Below are 23231 nucleotides of genomic sequence, written 5' to 3' on the forward strand. Positions count from 1 at the left end.
TATTGGAAGTCGTAGCCATGGCAATCAGAGAAGAAAAATAAATAAAAGGAAAACAAATTGGAAAAGAAGAAGTAAAACTGTCACTGTTTGCAGATGACATGGTCCTATACATAGAAAATCCTAAAGATGCCACCAGAAAACTACTAGAACTAATCAATGAATTTGGTAAGCTTGCAGGATACAAAAATCTCTTTGCACAGAAATCTCTTGCATTCCTATACACTAACAACAAAAGATCAGAAAGAGGAATTAAGGAAACAATCTCATTTACCATCACAACAAAAAGAATAAAATACCAAGGATTAAACCTACCTAAGGAGACAAAAGACCTGTATGCAGAAAACCATAAAACACTGATGAAAGAAATCAAAGATGACAGATGGAGAGATATACCATGCTCCTGGATTAGAAGAATCAATATTATGAAAATGACTATACTACCCAAAGCAATCTACAGGTTCAATACAATCCCTATCAAACTACCAATGGCATTTTTCACAGAACTAGAACAAGAAATTTTACAATTTTTATGGAAACACAAAAGACCCCGAATAGCCAAAGCAATCTTGAGAAAGAAAAATGGAGCTGGAAGAATCAGACTCCCTGACTTCAGACTATACTAGAAAGCTACAGTAATCAAGACAGTACGGTACTGGCACAAAAACAGAAATATAGATCAGCAGAACAGGATAGAAAGCCCAGAGATAAACCCATGCACATATGGTCACCTTATCTTTGACAAAGGAGGCAAGAATACACAATGGAGAAAAGACAGCCTCTTCAATAAGTGGTGCTGGGAAAACTAGACAGCTACATGTAAAAGAATGAAATTAGAACACTCCCTAACACCATACACAGAAGTAAACTAAAAATGGATTAAAGACCTAAATGTAAGGCCAGACACTATAAAACTCTTAGAGGAAAACATAGGCAGAACACTCTATGACATAAGTCACAGCAAATCCTTTCTGACTCACCTCCTAGAGGAATGGAAATAAAAACAATAAACAAATGGGACCTAATGAAACTTAAAAGCTTTGGCACAGCAAAGGAAACCATAGAGAAGATGAAAAGACAACTGTCAGAATGGGAGAAAATATTTGCAAATGAAGCAACTGACAAAGGATTAATCTCCAAAACGTACAAGCAACTCATGCAGCTCCATATCAAAAAAAAAGAAGCAAAAATGCATGGAAGACCTAAATAGACATTTCTCCAAAGAAGACATACAAGATGGCCAACAAATACATGAAAGGATACTCAACATCACTAATCATTAGAAAAATGCAAATCAAAACCACAGTGAGGTATCACCTCCCACCAGTTAGAATGGCCAAAATCAAAAAATCTAGAAACGATAAATGCTGGAGAGGGTGTGTAGAAAAGGGAACCCTCCTGCACTATGGTGGGAATGTAAATTGATACAACCACTATGAAGAACAGTATGGAGGTTCCTTAAAAAACGAAAAATAGAATTACCATATGATCTAGCAATCCCACTACTGGGCATATACCCAGAGAAAACCATAATTCGAAAAGAGTCATACACCACAATGTTCATTGCAGCACTATTTACAATAGCTAGGACATGGAAGCAACCCAAGTGTCCATCGACAGATGAATGGATAGAGAAGATATGGCACATATATACAATGGAATATTACTCAACCATAAAAAGGAATGAAATTGAGTTATTTGTAGTGAGGTGGATGGACCTAGAGTCTGTCATACAGAGTCAAGTAAGTCAGAAAGAGAAAAACAAATACCGTATGCTAACGCATATATATAGAATCTGAAAGAGCAGAACTGATGAACCTAGTGGCAGGATAGGAATAAAGATGCAGACGTAGAGAATGGACTTGAAGACTCAGTGGGGAAAGGGGAAAGTGGGATGAAGTGAGAGAATAGCATTGACATATATACACCACCAAATGTAAAATGGATGGCTAGTGGGAAGCTGCTGCATAGCACAGGGAGATCAATTCGATGCTTTGTGATGACCTGGAGGGATGGGATAGGGAGGGTGGGAGGGAGGCTCAAGATGGAGGGGATATGGGGATATATGTATACATATAGCTGATTCACTTTGTTGTACAGCAGAAACTAACACAATATTGTAAAGCGATTATACTCCAATAAACATGTGGGGGGAAAATGTGTATAGTTAGGTGTGTTGCCAGTGTGAAACTCAGCAAATATGATCCAGGAATTCTGCCATCTTAGAAAATATCTTTTGAAGATAATGAGAAATTTTGAGATAAATTTTTTACAAACTGAAACCTCAGTATTTACTCTTAAAACTATTACCTTTAGGGGCAAAAAGACCTAAGTGAAGAAAAATCAGATAAAAAGCCCACATTTTCATTTCATTAAATTAAAATTTAATTTATACTTATACTTCGAATTTTCTCTCTCCATCACCTCTTTCAGATATGAAACAAAATACATGAAAGGGAAATTGCATATTTTAAGTATTCTCAAGCAAAAATGTACATTCCTACTAGAACATTAATCTCATCCTTCATAATTAACTATTGCATTTTTCTTTCATCAGGCTCTGACCTTTAAGGTGTTCCTGTTGTGTGTGTTTTTAATGCCTAACTTTTCTAGAAAATGTGCAGAGGTCATAATAAGGCATAATTATATACAGTATATAATTTTCTTTTGCCTTTTTCAAGTGCTAATTTAGCTATCATTTCTTCATATCGAATTTTTGTAAGAAATACTTTTAAAAACGAAAAGTCCTTTCTTCAGTATTGGCATGAGTTATATGTTCAATATATAATATAGACAGGAAATTTAGTAATATACGTATGGATGTTAAGTGAACTCTGTAAAATAAATCCTTATTTATCTAGGATGGGAAATGAGTTTCTGAAACAGCTTTTTTCCTCCACACACACTCTGCCTTTATGAAAAGGAAACAAGTAATAACTAGCCTGCTGTATGGTCAGGACACCCAAGGTGGCCGTTCTCTTTGCTCTCTGTACATCCCCTGCTCGACCAGTCCCTGCCTCACCTATACCTTACTCACCTGACTGACCTTCCTTCTCAATCATAGAGCCTAATCAGGAAATGCCTGTGTACTTGCCCTTGGCCCCAGCTAGCAATTATTCTAATTTTTAGATCAGGACTATCTCCACTATGTTGGTTTATCACAGGGGCTGTGAGGGGTGCGCCCCTCTGGGGTTTCCCTGGCAACCGATGAGCCAACTTGATGTCATTTCCCCCTATAACTGGTACTCTCCCTCTTCCCCTGGTAGCAAAGATTACTGCCATATCCTGCCCACCTCCTGCTGCATGCAGTGGGGTGTTGCTACAGGATTTTGCTTTAGATGTGTAAGCTCCTCCATCCATTAAACCAGTTATGTCTCTGTCACTGACGCCGGTCTCTTCCCTTGGTCTTGAGGCTGGGCAAGTACAGGGCTTGCAGGTCTGCAGGGTACAGCCCCTCACCTACCTCTCCAGTCCTCAATTTCCTTATTGTAAAACAGGCATAAAATTAGTACAGTGCCTGGCACATAGTGGGCACTCAAGTAATAATGATTTATTTTGTTTTTATTTAGATTGATTTAAAAAATAATATCCAGAGTGTGTTTACTGACTTAGTCTGATTTCCTATAATTTACACATTTACCATACTGGACAATAATTGGTAATCATTATGCTGCTGAATCATCAAAGGTTACATTTTTTAAAAAAATGGTTAAGTTGCCAGGAAGTCATACATAACTTAAAAAATCAGACCCTTAGGTTAAGAAGAAGAATATTCTGATGTTCAGTCATTCTGAACCAATCAGAATCTGTAATCTTTTATTTTTTAAATATAGCAATTAAATATTTCATTCACGTTGAGCAATGCCTCTTAGCCTTTAAATAATTAGTAATTTTACATTCTATAAAATATTTTTCCATATAGTTTGTATCATTAGTATATTATAAGAGAATAATCCTAGACTTAGAACACTGAACAAAGCACTAGAAGAGGGGCAAATGGTATACATGTTAAAAAGGACCTGTTTCTGAAAAGTTAAGGAGCTTGTATTTTACAAAACCTTGCTGTAAGCATCATCGGTCATTTGAGATTGGCAAGGATGAGAGAACCTATATGAAGACTGATTTGATTTTCACACCATTTTAATGACAAGATAAAATTCAGCAACTTGGATTTCTATATAAAAAGACACTTTAAAATAAATGAAACATACTTGCAAGCAAGCAAACATGCACACGCACAGGGAAGTATTTGTTTTGAATTGCTGACAGTGAAAGTAACTTGATCAACTAATAGAACCAGACTAATTCTATAAACCTTAGAGTATTTTTTTATAAACCAATGGTTAGGGAATATAGGGATTTAAAGAGGATCTTATGCATTTTTATGTTCCTAATGCATTATGTTCCTAATCATTTTAGTCCTTGGATAAATTTTGCTGAATAATATTTGTTTTATGCCAGTAATGGCCCATTTTTTTATAGGGAGGTGGGATTTTGTTTTTAATGGAAGGTTAAGTGCAAGGACAAATAAATGTTTTAATAACTTTAGTATAGTTTTTATTAAATCATGTAATTAATTAGTAATACCTTTTATTAAATTAATAAAATCCATTATTATGTGTCTTGATGGTGTGGAAAAAATACCAAATTTTACATCTGGTGATACTAGTCCAAATTTCCCACATAAAATAGGTCAAGAAGGAGAAAGAACAATGCCACAGTCTATAAAGTTGATGAACATGGCAGCTTATGTGGTAGAGACACAAAATGTTTTGTGAGCATCTGGAAAATCTTGATGTTCCATATCTTATGCCTCTGTAGTTAACAAGGAGTGAAGTTACTTAGGCTAAATCATCAAAATGAGCCATTTCACCAATGTAAGTCTGAGGCCAAGTTTTGTTGCATTTTACATCTACTTCTCTTAAATTCACATTTTTTGAAGAACGTACTCACCAGAAAGCACAAGTTCTTTGTGGCTGCGGAGCACCTGGGGCTGTACATCCACACACAGGGGTGTTGATTCTCTTGTTCTTTGGAAGTCCTTTCCCAGGTTTGGGGACACTTCCTTTCAAGCAAGAGAGTGCAAGCCTCCATATCAGTGGTTCGTAAACATGACGTCACAAGGGATTTGTAACCAATAATAAAGTACCAATATTTAGGAATCACTTTTTGTTTAAGTATGAATTAGATTGTCTTCAAAGAATTAGCTATACATAGACTAATGTCACCCCACTCAGCTGCATTAAGATCCCCTTCATGAGTTGGGGAGAAGGGGACACGGCCTTTCCTGACTGGAAGTTACTAATCAATGCTTGGCAAAAGTTGGAAGTGTCTCACACGTGGGAACACCTTCCATGTTGTGTGTGTTGCAACAGAAGAGGGACTGAGAAAAGTTGCTTTGAAGTCGCATGCCCTGGCTTACTTCAAAACACAAGTACAAACAGTCCTCATATTTTCTGTTTTGGTGAGGGCCCATTAGTCAAGGATCAGAACGGTCTCAAGGCATTGGCCAAAAGGCCTTGGCCAGAGAAACCTTAACATTGTGGGCCTGACTTGCATCTGTCACTTGTTATTTTACTCTGGAAATGCAAATACATGACAAGTCTCAAATTAAGAGGCTGTTGCTATATGCAAGGCAGTGGTTGCTTTTTAAGAAGGAGAAAGTGGCTAAAAGACCACTGTCTTTGACTGTCCCCTCTCTAGGTACATGGCAGTGGGAGATGGCAGTGCTGTCAAAAGTGAATTAAGAAAAAAAGTAAAGGGACTTCCCTGGTGGCGCAGTGGTTAAGAATCCACCTGCCAATGTAGGGGACACGGGTTCGAGCCCTGGTCCAGGAAGATCCCACATGCCGTGGAGCAACTAAACCCGTGTACCACAACTACCGAGCCTGTGCTCTAGAGCCCGTGAGCCACAACTACTGAGCCCACGTGCCACAACTACTGAAGCCCACGTGCCTAGAGACTGTGCTCCACAACAAGAGAGGCCAGTACAATGAGAAGCCTGCACAGCGCAAGGAAGAGTAGCCCTCGCTCGCCACAACTAGAGAAAGCCTGAGTGCAGCAATGAAGACTCCATGCATCCAAAAATAAATAAATAAATTTATAAAAAAATAAAAATAAAAAATGGATGTTCTTTAAAAAAAAAAGGTAAAGAAAGACTGTTACCGTTGAACATCTATTCAATATGAGTGTCGTTACGTATGACCACAGCAGGGTGTGTGGTGAGTAATTATTTCCTTAGTAAATTCAGATTGTTATTTATGACCAGCCCTTAGGAAATGCAAGTGTATCTTAAACAGTCTTTGATCATGGTTTCACCTTTGTTTGGGTTGAAAAATAAATTTGAAAATCCTGACTCTGAAATGGATTGGTTTTAAATTTCTTTGGACTACTTTAGAAAAACATTCAGAAAAGGGATTCCAGTTTACTGGTGAATCGAAGTGAGTTTAGGTTGTGTCAATTTTCCTGATGGTTTTGATTGAACTTAATGACTTAGTCTGTAATTGAGTAACCCTTTAAATCAAACCCAGCCTGTAATAAGTGAACTAAATTTAAATCCTTAAGCCAACTATGGATGTAGAACAATCTTTAAGTTTATGAAACAAAGCACACTTCATTTTACTAAGGACACATGAAACTGAAATCGAGAACTCAATAAAATCTAGAAAGCAAAAAATAACTATTGCAGGTGCTAATAACTTACATTGATTTTGCAAATGAAAATCTATCTACCTCTAAGAAAATGGTGTCAGAATTTAGGGTACTGTAGACCAGGGATGAGAAAACTTTTTCTGTAACGGGCCAAAGAGTAAATATCTCAGGCTTTGCAGGCCATATGGTCTCCATCACAACTACTTAATTCTGCAATTATAGTGCAAAAGCAGCCATAGACAATATGTAAACAAATGTGTGTGGCTGTGTTCCAATAAAACTTTATTCATGGACACTAAAATTTGAATTTCATGTAATTTTCACATGTTATGAAACACTTTTGATTTTTTTCAACCATTTAAAAATTTTAAAACCATTCTTAGCTCATAGGCCAAACAAACAGGCAGTGGGCCAGATTTAGCTCACAAACTGTAGTTTGCTGACCCCTGCCTTAGCCTAATGAAGCATGAGCTGTAAGAGTAGGCAGGGAACTTCCAGACACATGAAGAATGTCAGTGGATCATTCGCCCTTCATTAAAGAGTAGCTATTGAACATAACATCACCTATGTACTCTCCTTGACAAAAAAGTTTACCCTGAGTTGAATGAGAAAACTGAACACATCCAGACTGTGGGTCATTCTATAAAACTGGACTGGGCTCTTCAGAAATGTCCGTTATGAACGACCAAAGAAAGAAAGAATAAAAGCACAGGGAAACTGTTCAAGATTAAAAAGATAGTAAAACTAAAAGTAATGTGTGACCTTTGCTTGGATCCTGGATTAAAGCAAAAAACAACTGTAAAAGGACACTATTGGGGCATTTGGAGAAATTCATTTGAGTATGTATTATCAGGTATTACTGTATCAATGTTAAGTTTCTCGGGTGTGAGAATGGTGTTGTGGACTTGTAGAATAATGCCTTGCTCTTAGGTGATACATGCCGCAGCATTTACACATCTGCAATTTAATTTCAAATGGTTTGATCACACAAAAGTGTGTGTGTGTGTGTGTGTGTGTGTGTGTGCGTGTGTGTGTGTGTAGAGATGAAACAAATGTGGTAAAATATTAGGAATAAATAAATCTGAGTGATGAGTATGCAAATATTACTGTACTACTCATTCAACTTTTATAGGCCTGAAAATATTCAAAATAAAAATTGGACAAAGAATATATAGAAAAAAAGAGACAGCTGTAAATTTAGTTGGTTCAAGTTAGAAAAATTTGAAAGGTAAGAATTATATGGTACTTGAAAAATTAAGTATTTGTTAAAATTCTAAAAATAATACCAATTCCATTTAGAAATTAAAACAATCTGCCTTATAAGAAACAGCTGGATCATTTCAGGGTGTTCTGATATTTTCATCTAATTTGTTCCCAGGAAAATTACAGCATTGGTAAAACCTGAGTTGGGCTAATCAAACACAACAAAGTTATTAAACTAAGCTTCTCAAAAGCCCTGAAATTAGATTGTTCTGTTGTTGCATAAGATGCATATTTATTCAGTGACCAGAAATCTGAAATATATTTTTTCTGCAATTAAAACACAAATACAAAAACCACTTCTAGTAGTCAAATCCAGGTAATTCTGCATATTGTTTGCTCACTAGATTTTTGAAAATGTAGGGAAACAAGATAGGAAACAAAATAAATGAGTCCTCTTTTAATTTGGAGAAATTACCCTATTCAAGGACATGAAAGGTACTTTCACAAAAAAACTGTAAACCCTTTGTAGACAGAAACCGTGTTTTAGTTGCCTTTGTACCTCTAACGCCAAACACATTGCCTCACACACGTAGCCAGTCAATGAATGAATGTTGTTGAATGACTGGATGAACAAATGGAGTGGGGGGGACCCTGCTTTATATGGAAACAGGTTAGGTTCAGATTTGACGTAAGGAAAGGATTCAACATGACTCCGGCACTGGACTGGGCCACTGAAGGAAGTAATGAATTCTTATTTATTTACTTATTTATTTATTTATTGAAATTTACAATAATAGAATAAACATATATCTTGGATATATTCTGAGAGAAAACTTACCACTTAAATGTTCGGATATTTTTCTACATGTATGATGGGCAAGACAGTTCCTCAGTTTCAAGGATACTGCCTCTTAACATTCAGTCAGGTTTAAATGGATCTGAAAATCATGACAAATGAAGGGTGGTGGAGGGAACCGAAGAACAGAAATCACAGCAGCTGGGAGAGGATGACTAACTGGTCTCTCTCTTCAGGGTTGCCAGGAGAAAGGAGCAGAAATACTCTGAGTGGCTCATCAGGACAGAACTAGGACCACTGAGCAAAACTAAAGGCGAGGGGAAAGCAGAACTATGCAGATTTTAGCAACCTAAGAAATAACTTTCTAACAAAGAGACGCATCCAACGGCGGGACAGCTTGCCTTGACAGACAATGAACCACTGTCACTGAAAGTGTGTAGGCAGAGTTGGTGCGACCGTTTTCAAGGCTGCCTGGTGGGGGGCAGGGGTGTCGTGCCTACCTAGAGTGAAGGAGTGAGGCTATTCCATCACTTCCAGCCTGAAAAAGCACTGTTCAATAAACCGGAAAGTCATGCTACAAATTTGGTGTTAATACTAAGCAGATAATTAAAAAACACATATTTTCAATACCTCAAAGTCTTCAATGAGCACACAACAGGTAAATAGAACATCTCGGTCAGTTTGCTCTTCAAATGTTTTACCAATAGACTTAAACTTGGCATTGTTAATTACTACGCAAGGAAAATTTAGGTTGTCTCAGTATATAAAGTAATACCGTACCTCAAAGGAGCTCCAGGATGCTCTTAGGTATTTCAGAGACTCCAGGATTTGTTCCTTCTCTGTGGTCTGGCTGCTAACCCTGTGTACTCTGTGATAATCTCGAGCCTAGCTTATTTTCTACAGCTGCCCCCTAACGAGGCATTTACCTCTAATCTCTTTCCCCTGTGTTGAATACTGCAGCTAGATGTCTGCCTAAAACCCCTTTTGAACAAATTGCTACCCATTAAAAAGCCTAGAATGATTCATCAATTTAGAAATATGTATGGAAAAGATTAGAAGATGCATAACAATACAAATAGTTATTAAGTGGCAGAACTATAGGCTATTATTTTTTAAATGTTCTTGGTGTGGTACTAATAAAGTTCTAATAATAAGTAAAATCAGGTGCAAAACAAAGACGATACAAAGTTTCCTTACTACTTAGCATATTACGTACAAAAGCTCCAACCTAAAATTTTAAAAGACCTTTCATTAAGTCTCACAATTTACTGTTTCTCCTACTATCCCTGCAATAAAGCTGCACTATTTTCTACTGTCAAACTTCCAGCTCTCTTTTAACCCTTTTTTTCCTCCTTGTCCTTCATTGCTGTTTCTGTCTTTGTGCCTCTTTCACTGCTTTCTTCTCTTCCTCATGTACAGGACAACTACTGAATCTCACTGTGTGTTCACCTCGTCCATAATGTAGGTAAGCCTCCTGAGGGCAGGGCTTTTGTTTGTTCATCATTGCATCCCCTGCATCTAGAACAATGCCTTGCAGGTAGAAGATGTTAATGAATTATCAGTTGAATGAATGATTGTCATTACTGTGACTATCTGAATCTACATTGTTTCTTTTTGAAATTTGATATAAACTGATTATATATTGTATGGTTTTATATTGCATTTCATCATTTTTCTAATTGTTTATAAGTGTTTTAGTGTAGGTTTCTCAAAATGAATAGATAAATGTCATCCATATTACCTAATTCAATACTTCAATTCAGCAAGTTTTTATTCAGTACCTACTGTGTGTCAGGCACTTTAGTAGGTATTAGGATATAAATTCAAAACTACATTTAACAAGAGCAATAAAGACTAAATGGAATATTTCTTAGCTAATTTCTTTTACACAAAATAAATACACCTGAAATTTATAGTCTAAATCAAAAAATAATCAACTTTTTTATACTTCTCTACCATCTTTCCATCAAACCCATTCAAAATAATTATATAAAATAAATACAAGATATACTAGGTATCCTGAAACCCAACACTAAACCATTAATGATAAGTAGAAATAAAATATCTAGGATAAATTTTTATTGGTTTAGGGGAACTGGCATTTAATCATTTGCGTTCCAAGATCTTTATAGTTACCAGAAAGATTTTGGAAATTGTGACAGCATCATGTGTAGTTTAAGTAATTTTAAGTCTCTTATACAATATGGATATTTTGGAAGCTGCTACATGTCACATTTTTCCAGAACCAGATGCAATAATTTGGTAAAGAACACAGGTAGAAGAGATCACTAATTTTCCTTTTCCCCCAATAAACTATGTTTATTATGCCAATTTTAATTACCATGCAATCTAATGGATTTAAGGCTTATATTTTCCACATCACTAGACATCACAAAAATGAAAGCATTTTATACTGTCATTATACATCAGTGTTTGTACTTGGTTATACATATATACAGAAATTATTCACACATCTTAACCTTGCTATTTCCTCCTTTCAAACCAACATAATTTTACCGTGAAAGCAGCTTTTTAATAAATGGTATAAGAAATACAGCAAGGCACACTTTTTTAAAAAACTTTTTTCTCATTGCCACCTCAAGAAGCATAAAAAACAAAAATGTTGTACATAATTTAATAGTAGAATGTCACCAGTTTATAATATACAACACCATATAGTTGTTTCCTGAAGTGCTGCATAGATTATTATTTTTAAAAGGAAATAAATAAAATGGCGCTTTTAAAAGTTGCTTAATTTTGAAAGAAGGGCCAGTGTTTCTTCCCTATGCTGCAATCAAATCAAATGTTGGCCTTTTACGTAAACCTCTTTCCATGAACATAGGCATCATACCATAAAAAAATCCAGACTGAAACGTGAAATTGGTCAAGTACCAGCGGGGGGGTGGGGGGCATTCCAGACAGGTGAATTTAATGGACCATCAATTTGGTGAACTCCAGAATTTTAGAGAGTAGATGGGGAGGGGAGAAGGCAAACTGAAAAGTCTCTCTGGAGAGGTGGGGTCGGTAGAGGTAGCTTGGGACAGGAATCCATGGGAGAACAAGCAGCTTTGCTGAACTTCAAAGACAACCACCTAAAGAGAACCAGTGCACACATCCAGATCACAAGGCTCATGTGGACAACCGCATTCGGAAGAAAGATTCATCTTGGGAGAGGTCAGTGTAACAAATGGCAGTGACGCGATGGAACCAGAGACCAGCCCAGGGCGGAAATATGAGGCCACCCCTGAGTTGCAGCCAGGCTTACCTACAAGAAACACAAAAGTGACAAGAAAAGATTTCAGAAGTGTCTGTTTCATTTGCAAAACTGAGCCCCTTTGAAGAACAATGAAGGCTGCCATTTAGAACTACTTGCTAATGTTCTGAAATAAAAGGATACATAAAATATAGTGATTTTAGTGATTTTGATAGCCCAAATGCTTCAGAATCAATGTGAAAAAAATATATATATTTTAAAAAGACATGGTTTTAAAGAAAAGAAAAATCATCAAGTTTGATCTTTTCTCTGGATCTCACCTACTCTTTTGCTTGTGAACTCCGTTTTGAACACTCAAGAAGCCTCAAATCAATATGAAAATGTGAGGCTGCCAATGCCAAGTGATGCAGAAAAGTATCAACAGTGATTCACAAACTGGGAGCCTTGACCCTCGGGTTTAACCTTTCCTTCAATCACTATATGTGTGACAGTGGAACTGAACAATTCCATTATTTTATAATGGGGAAATATTCATAACTGTGATAATCCCAAATGCTTCAGTCCCTTGTCTATAAAAGGATACAACTGGGGCTTCTAGCTCAAATAGGAATGCATTTCATTTAAAGCACAGACAGCATTGTGCAAATGAGAATGATTCAATTATTTCTGTACATCTGATGGCTCAGATACAAATTTGTTACAAACTCAATTGGTTCTTCATATTTCTGAGTAGCTAAAAGCAACCTGTCGAGTGTGAGGAACAATTAAATTCCAGGTTTAGGCAATGCAGGGTACAATTACGTTAGGTCCTCTGACCAGCTCTCAAATATAGCAAGGCTTTTGCTTGTATGGGTTTAAACTGAGTTCTGAAGTCTGATGTCTGATGTCAGGTTGCTTTCCTGTCCTTCTAGAAGTAAATGTTCTCATTCTTTCTGTCTTGCTCTCTCTTTCTCTATAACCTTGCAACCTGTTTAAGAGCCAGAAAAACTTGAGCAAATGTGGTTTGGCTGAAGCCACAGGATGTTGGGGAGAGAAGGCAAATTATCAAAAACAGGGAGAGACAGACAGGAACAGGCGGGACGAAATTTGGTACAGTAAAATAACGCAGTAACTCAAGAAAGCATGGTGCATTGTTCAAATGCTGAGGACACGACTCATTTGAAATCTGGCCACTGAGTAGGCAATCCTTAGGTGAGGCAAATACGGTCTCACTAAATGATGGTATTTAAATTCCTCTGCATAATCAAGACTTTCAACTTGGCCCACGTGGAAAGGGGCAGGACAAACTGGTTGAGACAAAGATCTGGGCTGTGTGTGTGTGTGTGTGTGTGTGTGAGAGAGACAGAGAGATGGGTGATGCCCAATAAAATCTTTGTTATTTGGCAGGGCAGGGCTCATTATTCAGAAGTGCTAGATAACTAGAAAACACTTCACATCCACCAAGACCTTGATTTATTAAAGTGATTTTAAAGGTAAATATGCTAAGAGTACACCTATGTTGTTTAGTGAAAAATTAATACTCTATCACCAAGAGTAGTTTCTTAAACTTGCTTGGTCAGCTTTGGGTCACGTTAAACACTTAATGTCAATCCAATTAATAGAATAAGAATGTGTTGTGTACATGAGAAACGTTTGCTTTTACAGCTTTGCCAGTTTGTAAAAACTGAGCGGCAGCACTTTTTACTGTGTATGTGTATACTTGAGCATGTACGAATACAAGTGATTGCCTAAAATGTAAAATCTATAGGCCAGCTCTTTGCAGACCAATAAAGTAGGAAAGGCAATAGAGCTAAAAAGTTCTGAAGGAAATATATACATCCTAAGTAAATACAGTACCCCCACACACTAAAACAAGCCCAAAGAGCAGAGCAAACCGAAAGGAAAAAAAGTGTATATGCTGGCTGAATGTGATGAGTTCAATTTTTGTACCACAGGATTTATCCAGCCTGAAGTTTACGGTTAAATCATTCACCAAAGATCAGAGGCTTATGATGAGGATTATGAAGAAATAACTATCAGAATACAGCAAAAAGATTAGTGCAAAGTACATCTCTTAGGCAGGTCCTAGGAGGCTCCCCAGAAAAACATTATATGCTTCCTCAAAATTAGGCAGAAATATCTGGATGTATCCAGTTACCTTTCCTTTGATGTGATTTGCTGTAACTGACCTCTCTATTTTTGTAGAAACATGACACATATATGAAAATAGTGAAAAGCACAGCAGTGTACCGGAAATCAGTGCAAATGCATACTGTGTTAGATCGTGTTAAAATTTCTCAGTTTCAGTGGGTTTTTGATTAGAACACAGTAAATGAATAACGTGTTCCAAAAATTCTGAAAAAAAAAATAGCAGACTGGAACTGCTATTTTAAGTTATAGCTCTTCTAGAAGGCATTACAATAATTTCATCATCTGAGAACTTATTTCTGGGGAAAAAAAAGCAAACTGAATTTGGTGAACTTTATTTTCCTGATAAAAAGAGCACCCCAACTGATGGTTTTCAAATGGCTTAAAAAAGTAGAGCTTTTTCTTATAGGAAGAACAATGACAACAGTTAAGCTTTTATAGACATGAAACCTCTTATTTACCAAATAATTTTACTATGTATTCCTGACATTTAACACAGAAGGCATGTCAGCATTTTGAGATAAAATAACTTGTCCTGGTTGGTAGTATTTTAACAATATGTAAATATTTACACCAGGTGCCCAGTGTTAATGACTGCTGAAAAGTTTAGGCATCCAGATGTTTGTCTACATGATACTGGAAAAACTGAATAGGCCCAGTAAATATGGCTACCTAAATGGCCTTAGGCTGATAACAAGTCACTGGGGGGCGATGTGAGTTCTGCAGAAGTAAAATCAGGCTGCTTCTCCTATTGCCTGAGATCAGCCAGGCATCGAACCACAGGGTCCCACAAAATATTGCTAAATGGAAAGTGGGCTGGCTTATAGTTTTACACTGTGCATGCCTGTAAAACGTGAGGATTACACAGATCCATCAGCATATTCCCATCCCTGAGTCTAAAGATGGAGCTGTGAGTCATTACATTTCATTCCAATTCTATATCTGTGTAGGGGAGAGAAGAAATCCCCGGAGCATCAAAAAGGGAGGAGTGCACCCCATAGGCTTCTCCAGTGCCAGAGCTTCTTGAGACCAGATCTCAGCATGACTGGTGACTTGAGGGTCACAGTCACATGATGTCGTGCTCAGAGTGGTGTTGCTTTCAAGCCTTGATCCCCTTTCAGAAAACAGAAATCAGCCAGGCTCTACCGGCCCTTTTGCGGAGGTTAGCAGAGCCGGCGGTACAATTGGTTCTCATAGAACTTGTTTTGAAGCAGCTTATGGAATCGCAGTTGTTCTTCCTTAATGGTCAGTTTTACAGCATACTGATAGAGAATGTGGTTATAGGGTGGACATGTTTCACAGAAAATACATTTCTCTCTCTCCTACTTTTGTTCTCCCTTGCAACCAATTGTAAATAGAGTCTGAAACACAGATTAGTTGAGCTATATTAGTAAGTAGGATGCTTTTCTTCAATTTTGCATACTGAGTTTATTTTTAGGGTATATATATGGTATAGATTCCCCCCCCACTCCCCATTTCTAGCAGCTCCACACAGAATCACACATTTTAATGAGCTGAGGGCACAGGTGTTGCAGGAAAAAAAGTAATGATGTTTGCCATTCATCTTTCAAACTAAATAATGTGTTTTTAAATAGTAACTTTTTTCATAATACATTATGGGAACAACATTTATCTGTCACATTTTAAAAGATGTATTTGTAATAAATGTAAATTACTTTTAGAAAATCAGTAATTAGGCTCATCAAAAAATAAACAATCTGCCACAAAAAAGATAATCTTTAGCATAGTTAAGTGTAATAACTGTTATTTGAATAAGTTAACAAATTAGGGTAGATTGCTTCTGTAATTCATTTCCTATAGCACGAGTTTAGGTTACTGCATTAAGCTTCTGCAGTACGGGTGGAGACGGCATTCAGTACCTCACACTTCGGTGAAATACAACTCTCACATTCAAAAACTGAAATTTTCTTCTTTAAACTTGCTTGAGAAAGTATATTCATCATTGGGGCTTAGAAACGGGAAATAACAGAATTTTTGTGTCACTTTTAGAGCTGTATCATCATATCAGAATTATCAATCAATAGCTGTCTTATTAAACATGAAGAGTAGAATGACTTTCTCAAAACAATTGGATGGAAATCAGCCTGTCACCTTCAGGCAAAATTCAAAAATTCTGTTCTTATCAAAACACCATTAACTTGTCACGTATTCTCTCTGCGTTTGCTTTCTGAGCCTGTTCTCAGTCTCTGTGTGGATAAATAAAAGCCTCTTCTTTAACATCAACTTTCCCCTCCTATTTGAATCCTCAGACTTGGTCATGATTAGGAGCTGTGACAGCACAGCCTTCCACCGGGGAAGCAAATGTGATGATAGTTACATTAGACAGAAGCGTAAAAGGAAGGCTCAGATCAGGAGATGCAGCCTTTAACCTAATCATTGTTCATCTCCAGGCACTGAAGGAAGCGGGCATCTCTGTGCACAGAAGCTGAAGCGGGGAGCACTGTCACTGTGCATGCATTCTGATCAGAGGGTATAATTGCAATTTTCAGAACCTTTTTTCCTCCCTTAATGGAAGAATTTGAGGCCCTACATTATTTGACTACTTCCTCAAATTTTTTATTCTTCTTGCCATAATGATGTAATAAAGGTAATGTTGCTAAAAATGTCAATTGTGACTGTTTTCTCCCCTTTTGCTTCATAGTTACTTGCATTGTTGGGAGTATTTCTTTCATCTAAATGTCTTATTCAGGTAAGTATCTGCCAAGAACAGCTATCCTGACTAGTCTTTTCTCCTATCATAGCTTTGTTGACTAAAATTCATATTTTAAGTATGTATATATTAAATATATGTTAAAATATATCATATATATATATAAAAAAAACATGAGGACTATACGCACCTTTCAATGAGATGATTTTCATGCTTGGAGAGGGTTACATTCTACCTATGCATATTTCTATGTCGTTCTTCATGAAGGTTCAGAAGATTTTCTTCACAGGTTAAAGTTTTGGGGTTGGGATGCAATGCAGCCGTGTCTTTTGGCTGCTTTGCCTTCGAGGAGAATCCGGGAACTCTAGATTGGGCTGAAGAAGCATCATGTTCTTCTGGCCTTCCAGACTCACCTGAGCTTTCTGAACTCTCCTTTTCACCACTCAGCCTTGAAGGAGTAGTTAACTCTGAGCTTTCTCCATAGACATTAGAAGCTTGGGGTAAACCATCCACTTCCTTTCCTACATCACCTCTTTTTGGAGGGGGAGGACCTGAAAGAGCCATCACGTCTGCATCATCGACGAGGAGAGAAGTATCACTGAACTTGGAAGAGCCTGCTGCTGCTTGCAGTGGCACTGGAGCTTCACTGGGAACTGCAGGTTCATTTGGAAGAGCGCTGGAGAAACAGGACTGGTATTCAGAAGGGTCCTCCTCAACACAGGCCTCGAAGAAGCATTCGGTGTCTTCCTTGTCTTCTGAGCCAGAGTCAGTCATGTCCGGTGGCAGTGGAGTGTTGCTCTTCTCTTCTATGTAATTGGTGACCTCCCCGCAATCACTGTCATGAGATGAGAGAGATAAGTATGAATAAAAGTCCCCCTTTCTCAGCTGGATGGGCCGGTGGGAATGTTCCAACACCTTCTCCTTGATTTGAGTTAATGAAGTAGGAGCAGCTGCCTCATTTTCAGGTTGAGATTTACATTTTAGGGCTGTTGAAGCCATGTCAATGATTTCCTTAACAAAGTCGTGTACGGAACAATCTTCGGCATCTTTCTGATGGAAAACATCTGGGTCACAGTTGCAACAGGAAACGTTGTCACTGATAGAAACGGTTTCCTCTGTTTCGCTTTGTTCAAGTGCTAGGCAGCAACGAGCAGATTTTCCAGCCATATCTGGTGCATCATTAGATGAAGATTTCAGTACCTCAGAGTCCTGTCTATTGATAACACTGGTTTCTGAAGGCAGTTCTGGACAAGACTTCTCAGTGGGAGTAGAAGCAGCACTTTGATTTTCAAAATGGTGGTGATTTTGACATTTCTTTGGAACATGTCTAACCATCTGGGGAACAAATTCCTTTCCAGCAATATTTGAATCATCTGAGCTATCCATAAGTGCTCTGCACTTACACTGCTCACTCTCTGAAATCCTTTTCCCGGTTGAACCAAGGTTTTCTGATTCCTTTGAAATCTCATTCAGTTTGTCCTTCTGCCTTTCTGGAATAGTTTCAATATTGCCATTTTCCATGTCTGCCACATATGGATCTTTATTAACTTCGAAAATATTTTTCTTATTTTCACCCTTTGTCCCTAACTCACAGGTGTGGGGTAAATTCTTACTATTTCCATTATTTTCGGAGAGATGTTTTATGGAGCCATTTAGAAGGGCCTCAATGTTCAGGGTGTCAGAGGAATTGTTCATCTCACTACTACTTACATCCTTACTGCCCTTTATTTCATCACTGAGATTACACCTTCTCTTATCTCTTGTCAAGGAAAACTTCGGTCTAATCCAGGTCTGCAGCTCATTCTTTATATAGTCCAGCCCTGACATCAAGTTGCACTCTTCATAAATTTCATCATCTGTTGCAATACTGGAGTCGTCATCCTCATCTTTGATGCACAGTTCTTCTTCTGTCAAGGTGAGCGTCGAGCTGGAGAGGAGGTCACTGTCGTCTTCATCATCAGTGCAGGCAGAGGTGCAAGAGACATTCACGATCATGCTGACATTGACATCACTTTCATCGGCCACTGAACGAGGCAGGCGCTTCCTGAATGATGCATTTGATTCCGGGATCTTGTTCTTGTGTAACACAATATCCTCTGAGCAAAGAGAGAGCTCATCACTGCTGCTAAGTTCTGTAAGAGATGCTGGCGAGTCTTCATTGATAGAAGATGCTATGTCCAATGACAGCTGGCCAGGAAAAGACATCTTTTGGGAGCAGCTTTGAAGAGTGATATCGGAAACACTTCGCTTTATCTTTTGCTCCGAAGGGCTCTGGATATTCTCCAAACGATTCAGGAGATCTAATGTTCTTTTACTCAGTTCACCAACTGAGCCACTGCTCACGCTTATGTCCCCAGAGCTGTGACAGCTAAAAAGATCTTCATTGCTTTTATAGGATGTCAACCAACTTTCTAAAGAAGTGCTTCGCTGGAGGCTGTCACTGCCATTTTTAAAGATGCCCAATGCGAATAAATCACCCCCTGGAGAAAGAGACTCAATAGAGGAACTATGAGATAAAAGGGAGAGCTGTTTGGCATTCTGCATGCCACTGAAGGTCTTCTCTACATCACCACTTTTATATGAATTGCGATCCATTTCATGAGATGCACTTGCCAAAATCCTTTCATGGGGAGGTGCATCTGGTTGTAACTCTGTAGCCTGATGTTTAGATTTGCAGGATTTTTTATCAAAATAAAAACCATGAAGCAGGGGATCCTCCACATGTGCTTTTTCACTTTGTGACTGTTTCATTATCATTGGTAACTTGAGTTTTGAGCCTTGGAGGTATGAGTAATCATAAAATGTAAACACATCATGTTTTCCTTGTAATTCTTCTCCCAAACAATCAGGGGTATGTTTGGTAACAGTGTTTAAATCTCCAACTTTTCCATTTACACAACCGACTGGTGAAATGGATAACTGAGAGCTATTTGGAAGCTTAATTTGTTCCTCCTCATCTTTAAACTTTTGCTTTAACACGTTAACTGCATCTCCCATTTGTGGGTCCAGATGTTCAGTTTCAGGGTTACTTGGGGACCCATCCACCACATTGTGCAAGCACATTTCAGAGTTGGTAGTGGTTTCAGTGTCTCCTTCACTGACAATTCCACTCTCACTGCCTGAATTCTGACTCATGTCTCCTCCGTGGCACGGGCAGGGCTTCACCGAATTGGAAGCCCCTAGAAGATCCGGCAAAGATTTGGCAGATGAAAATGAAGAGTCTTTACTGAGACTCTTCGTTAAAACGCTAGACTGTGTCATGCTAGTGAAGGTCGGACTGTTTTTCAGGAATGGGATGTGGTTGTCTTCATAGAGCTCAACATTGTGGAGGCTGTATACTTGGTAAATGTGTGGACTGGACGGGGCAGTGATACTCGATGCACACTGAGATGCCCCGTGGTCACCTGCCTCTTCTTCATAACCAGGGTCCTCACTACCTGTCTCTTCAAGCTTTAAGGAAGGCAAGACAGGTTGGGATTCTTGATCAAGGTCATTCGATTCTTCATTCAAACTAATTAACTTGTTACTTATGTCAGTTTCATCCCATTCCAGGGCATCCTCACTTGTCCCATTTAGGTCCATCAAGCCAGGATCAATCACATTCAAAGTCTCCTGTGTAGGAGAAGTGAAAAAAAAGAAGAATTAGGGAACACAAGCATGAAAATTTTATCAATTCAAAATCTCTTGGAAGAGTCAGGAAAGAAATTTGCCCCAAGCATGAATTTGAAAGATAGCATAATTATCAGCTCTACTTCTTTCTGGAATAACATCCAAAATTATTGAAAAATGCTTTTCTATCAATAGTAATTTTTCACTGAGGGCAATAGCACAGATTAAAATGTAAGATTATTACAGTCAAATTGTAATATATGGAATTAGCCATTTCCCATTGATTCTTCTATCATTTTTAACCTTGGATTGGGTGAAGATAAAACTGTCAGGTAAATAAAGGTAAAAAGAGTATAGCTTATGACATCTTTTAGGGAATATTCACTCTGATATTATCTCAGTTCTGGAGTTCATAATGGAGTACTATCTGCAGCCACATATGGTGAACCCCCTCCTGCTTCTATTCCTGGATTCTCCACTTGAAGCAGCTTCTGCCTGGGAAAAGAGAATAGAGTTGTATCTACCTGTAGAGCCATTCACAGGCCAGAGGCTCTCACGTGTCTATCTTTTCCACTGTCTTCCCTTTCAGCATTCTTCTTCTTCAGAATTTGGCTCTGTTCCCAATCAGACCCAAGATGAGCAACCTCCGACTGGTTTCCGTACCTACATCTTTCTGGACCTTGCGTCTCGGGCCCCACTGCTGCAGGGCAGCTTCTTAATCACAGTTCTCTCAGTCCCTCTCTTCCGCAGTCCCTCTCTATGACAGAGATTCCACTTTGAGCCTTGTTAACTTCTCTCACTATTGCCTCCTTATTTCTAACAAGCACTAACCTCCCGCTCCAGCCCACCTGCAGCCCTACAATAGCAACTATCTGAGGACTTCCTGACTCCAAGGATGAAGTAGCCCAGATTCTCTTATGCTGCTCTCTGCCTGCACAGATGGGACCTTGATCTTTCCTTGGACTTCTTGATTTTAACCCTGCTTGGTGGAGCTTGACACATTCTGGGACATAGAAGCTGAATGGGCTCCTGGACTCTGTATTCCTCCACCATCCTCACTTGCTGGCCAGCTGTCTGGATTCATGCTAGAGCCAAGAGAGGTGATATAGGTACTGCAGGCCCTGACAGGCTCACCTACAAACAGAAACTCAAACAGAACCCTGCGGTTCAGCTTATACTTATGCAGGGTAACCAGGTGGATGAACAGGATTCTAGAACGATGCAGAGCGGCTGAAGTGCTGACCTGCTGCTAACCAGCTGCATGGCCTCGGGCAAGTTGCTCAACATTTCCAAGCAGCAGTCTCCTCATGTCACTTTTTCAAGGGGGTGAGCATTATCTATCTTTGGAGATAATTCTGAGTACTAAATGGGCTAACGCTTGTGAAGGGCTGAGGAAGCAGTCAGTATAAAGCAGCTGTAATTCTCAGTGCATACGGAGAATTGCTCTAGAGTGGCCTTAATTCATGAAGGGAGAATCCTTCTCATCATTCCTTTCAATTTGCTCTTAAAATCACAAGGGAGGGCTTCCCTTGTGGCTCAGTGGTTGAGAATCTGCCTGCCGGTGTGGGGAACAAGGGTTTGAGCCCTGGTCCGGGAAGATCCCACATGCTGCGGAGCAACTAAGCCCGTGTGCCACAACTACTGAGCCTGTGCTCTAGAGCCCGCGAGCCACAACTACTGAGCCCGTGTGCCACAACTACTGAAGCCCGCGCACCACAACGAAGGGTAGCCCCCACTCACCACAACTAGAGGAAGCCTGCGCACAGCAACAAAGACCCAACGCAGCCAAAAATAAATAAATAAAATAAATAATTTTTAAAAAATTATAAAAACCACAAGAGTTTCATGACATGGTAGGTAGAGAGAGGTGTCCCACAGTATTAACAGGTGAGCATATTTGCGTTACAATTCAGAATTATTTTAACAGTCTGGTTGAAAAACAGGCCATGATGCTTTTCTTCCTCAGGAGTGGGAAAAAGGCTTTACCAGCAGCACATTCACAGAACTTTCCTAAGAAGTCCTCAGTCCTTCCTGAAACTAATAGTTGAAGGATACCACACAAACACATTAAGTATAAAATAACCATTAGCACTTTATTATACTGGTTATGTAAGAGATTATCTGTATAGCTTACTTAAGTTTAAAAGAGTCCAGATACAAAGTAAACATTAATTAAGGGATATTCTTAAATGTTATAACAGAATCTTCCCTGCCAACGTTACAGCAGTTAATCTAGTACACTGGCCATCATCACGCCCGCTTAGGTATGGAGTATGTTCACCGTGATGAATTTTTATTAGAATTTCTGTTTATTCTTTGCTTGCTGATAAAGGAAGTACTAATGACCAGTTAGTACAGCTAATGAATGTTAAAATCTTCAGCTGTAGAAACAATCAGTCTAATCAAATAGTATATTAATTTCAAATACTATCTTGGAGACACTGTACTCTGAGAATGCTAATAAATAATTGAACTCGTCTTTCAAAGGAGTTCTCTCTGTAACTTTCTGGTTGATTTTAACATTTAGAAGCACAGATTTTCTGTGAGAGTCCCAAACCGGGGGGCTCACACTAGCTGCAGGAACCTTGCCATCTGGATGTGCGCTGGGAGCTTAGCCCAAGTGATGCCTGTAATTCGGACTTGCCTTCCATGACAGTCATTTTCTGACCAAATGCTGCCTTTATGGCTTTACAAATGCAAGCCTACAAAAGTATAAAACTTGCAGCAGCATCTAAAAGAACAAATCTTTTGCTCAATAATGTAGTTAGAGTGGAAAATTTCCATAGGAGAAGCTTAAACTTTTGTATGTAATATCGTCCTTTACGCTTCTTAATTCTTTCTTCCTATAAATCTCTTAAATTTATTGTAACTTCCAAAAAATTTTTATGTCAACTGCGGGGAATATCTGACAAGATCCATTAGAAAATCATTCAATTTAGACTTTAAATTTTACATATCAAAGA

General features: G+C 38.5%; 1 protein-coding gene across 1 annotated transcript in view; it reads right to left on the reverse strand.

The window, feature by feature from the left end:
- Nucleotides 1–8583: 8583 nt before the first annotated feature.
- AKAP6 (A-kinase anchoring protein 6) overlaps nucleotides 8584–23231 on the reverse strand; it is a 578687-nt gene continuing 564039 nt past the window's right edge. The window contains exons 18-19 of the mRNA XM_033851195.2: nucleotides 16850–20271; nucleotides 8584–11912 (exon numbers count right to left, since the gene is read on the reverse strand). Of these exons, the coding sequence (XP_033707086.1) occupies nucleotides 16891–20271 (3381 nt within the window). The 3' untranslated portion in view covers nucleotides 8584–11912; nucleotides 16850–16890. The remainder of the gene's footprint in view (nucleotides 11913–16849; nucleotides 20272–23231) is intronic.

This window comes from Tursiops truncatus, chromosome 2 (genome assembly GCF_011762595.2).
Source record: "Tursiops truncatus isolate mTurTru1 chromosome 2, mTurTru1.mat.Y, whole genome shotgun sequence".
In the NCBI taxonomy this organism is placed as follows: domain Eukaryota; kingdom Metazoa; phylum Chordata; class Mammalia; order Artiodactyla; family Delphinidae; genus Tursiops; species Tursiops truncatus.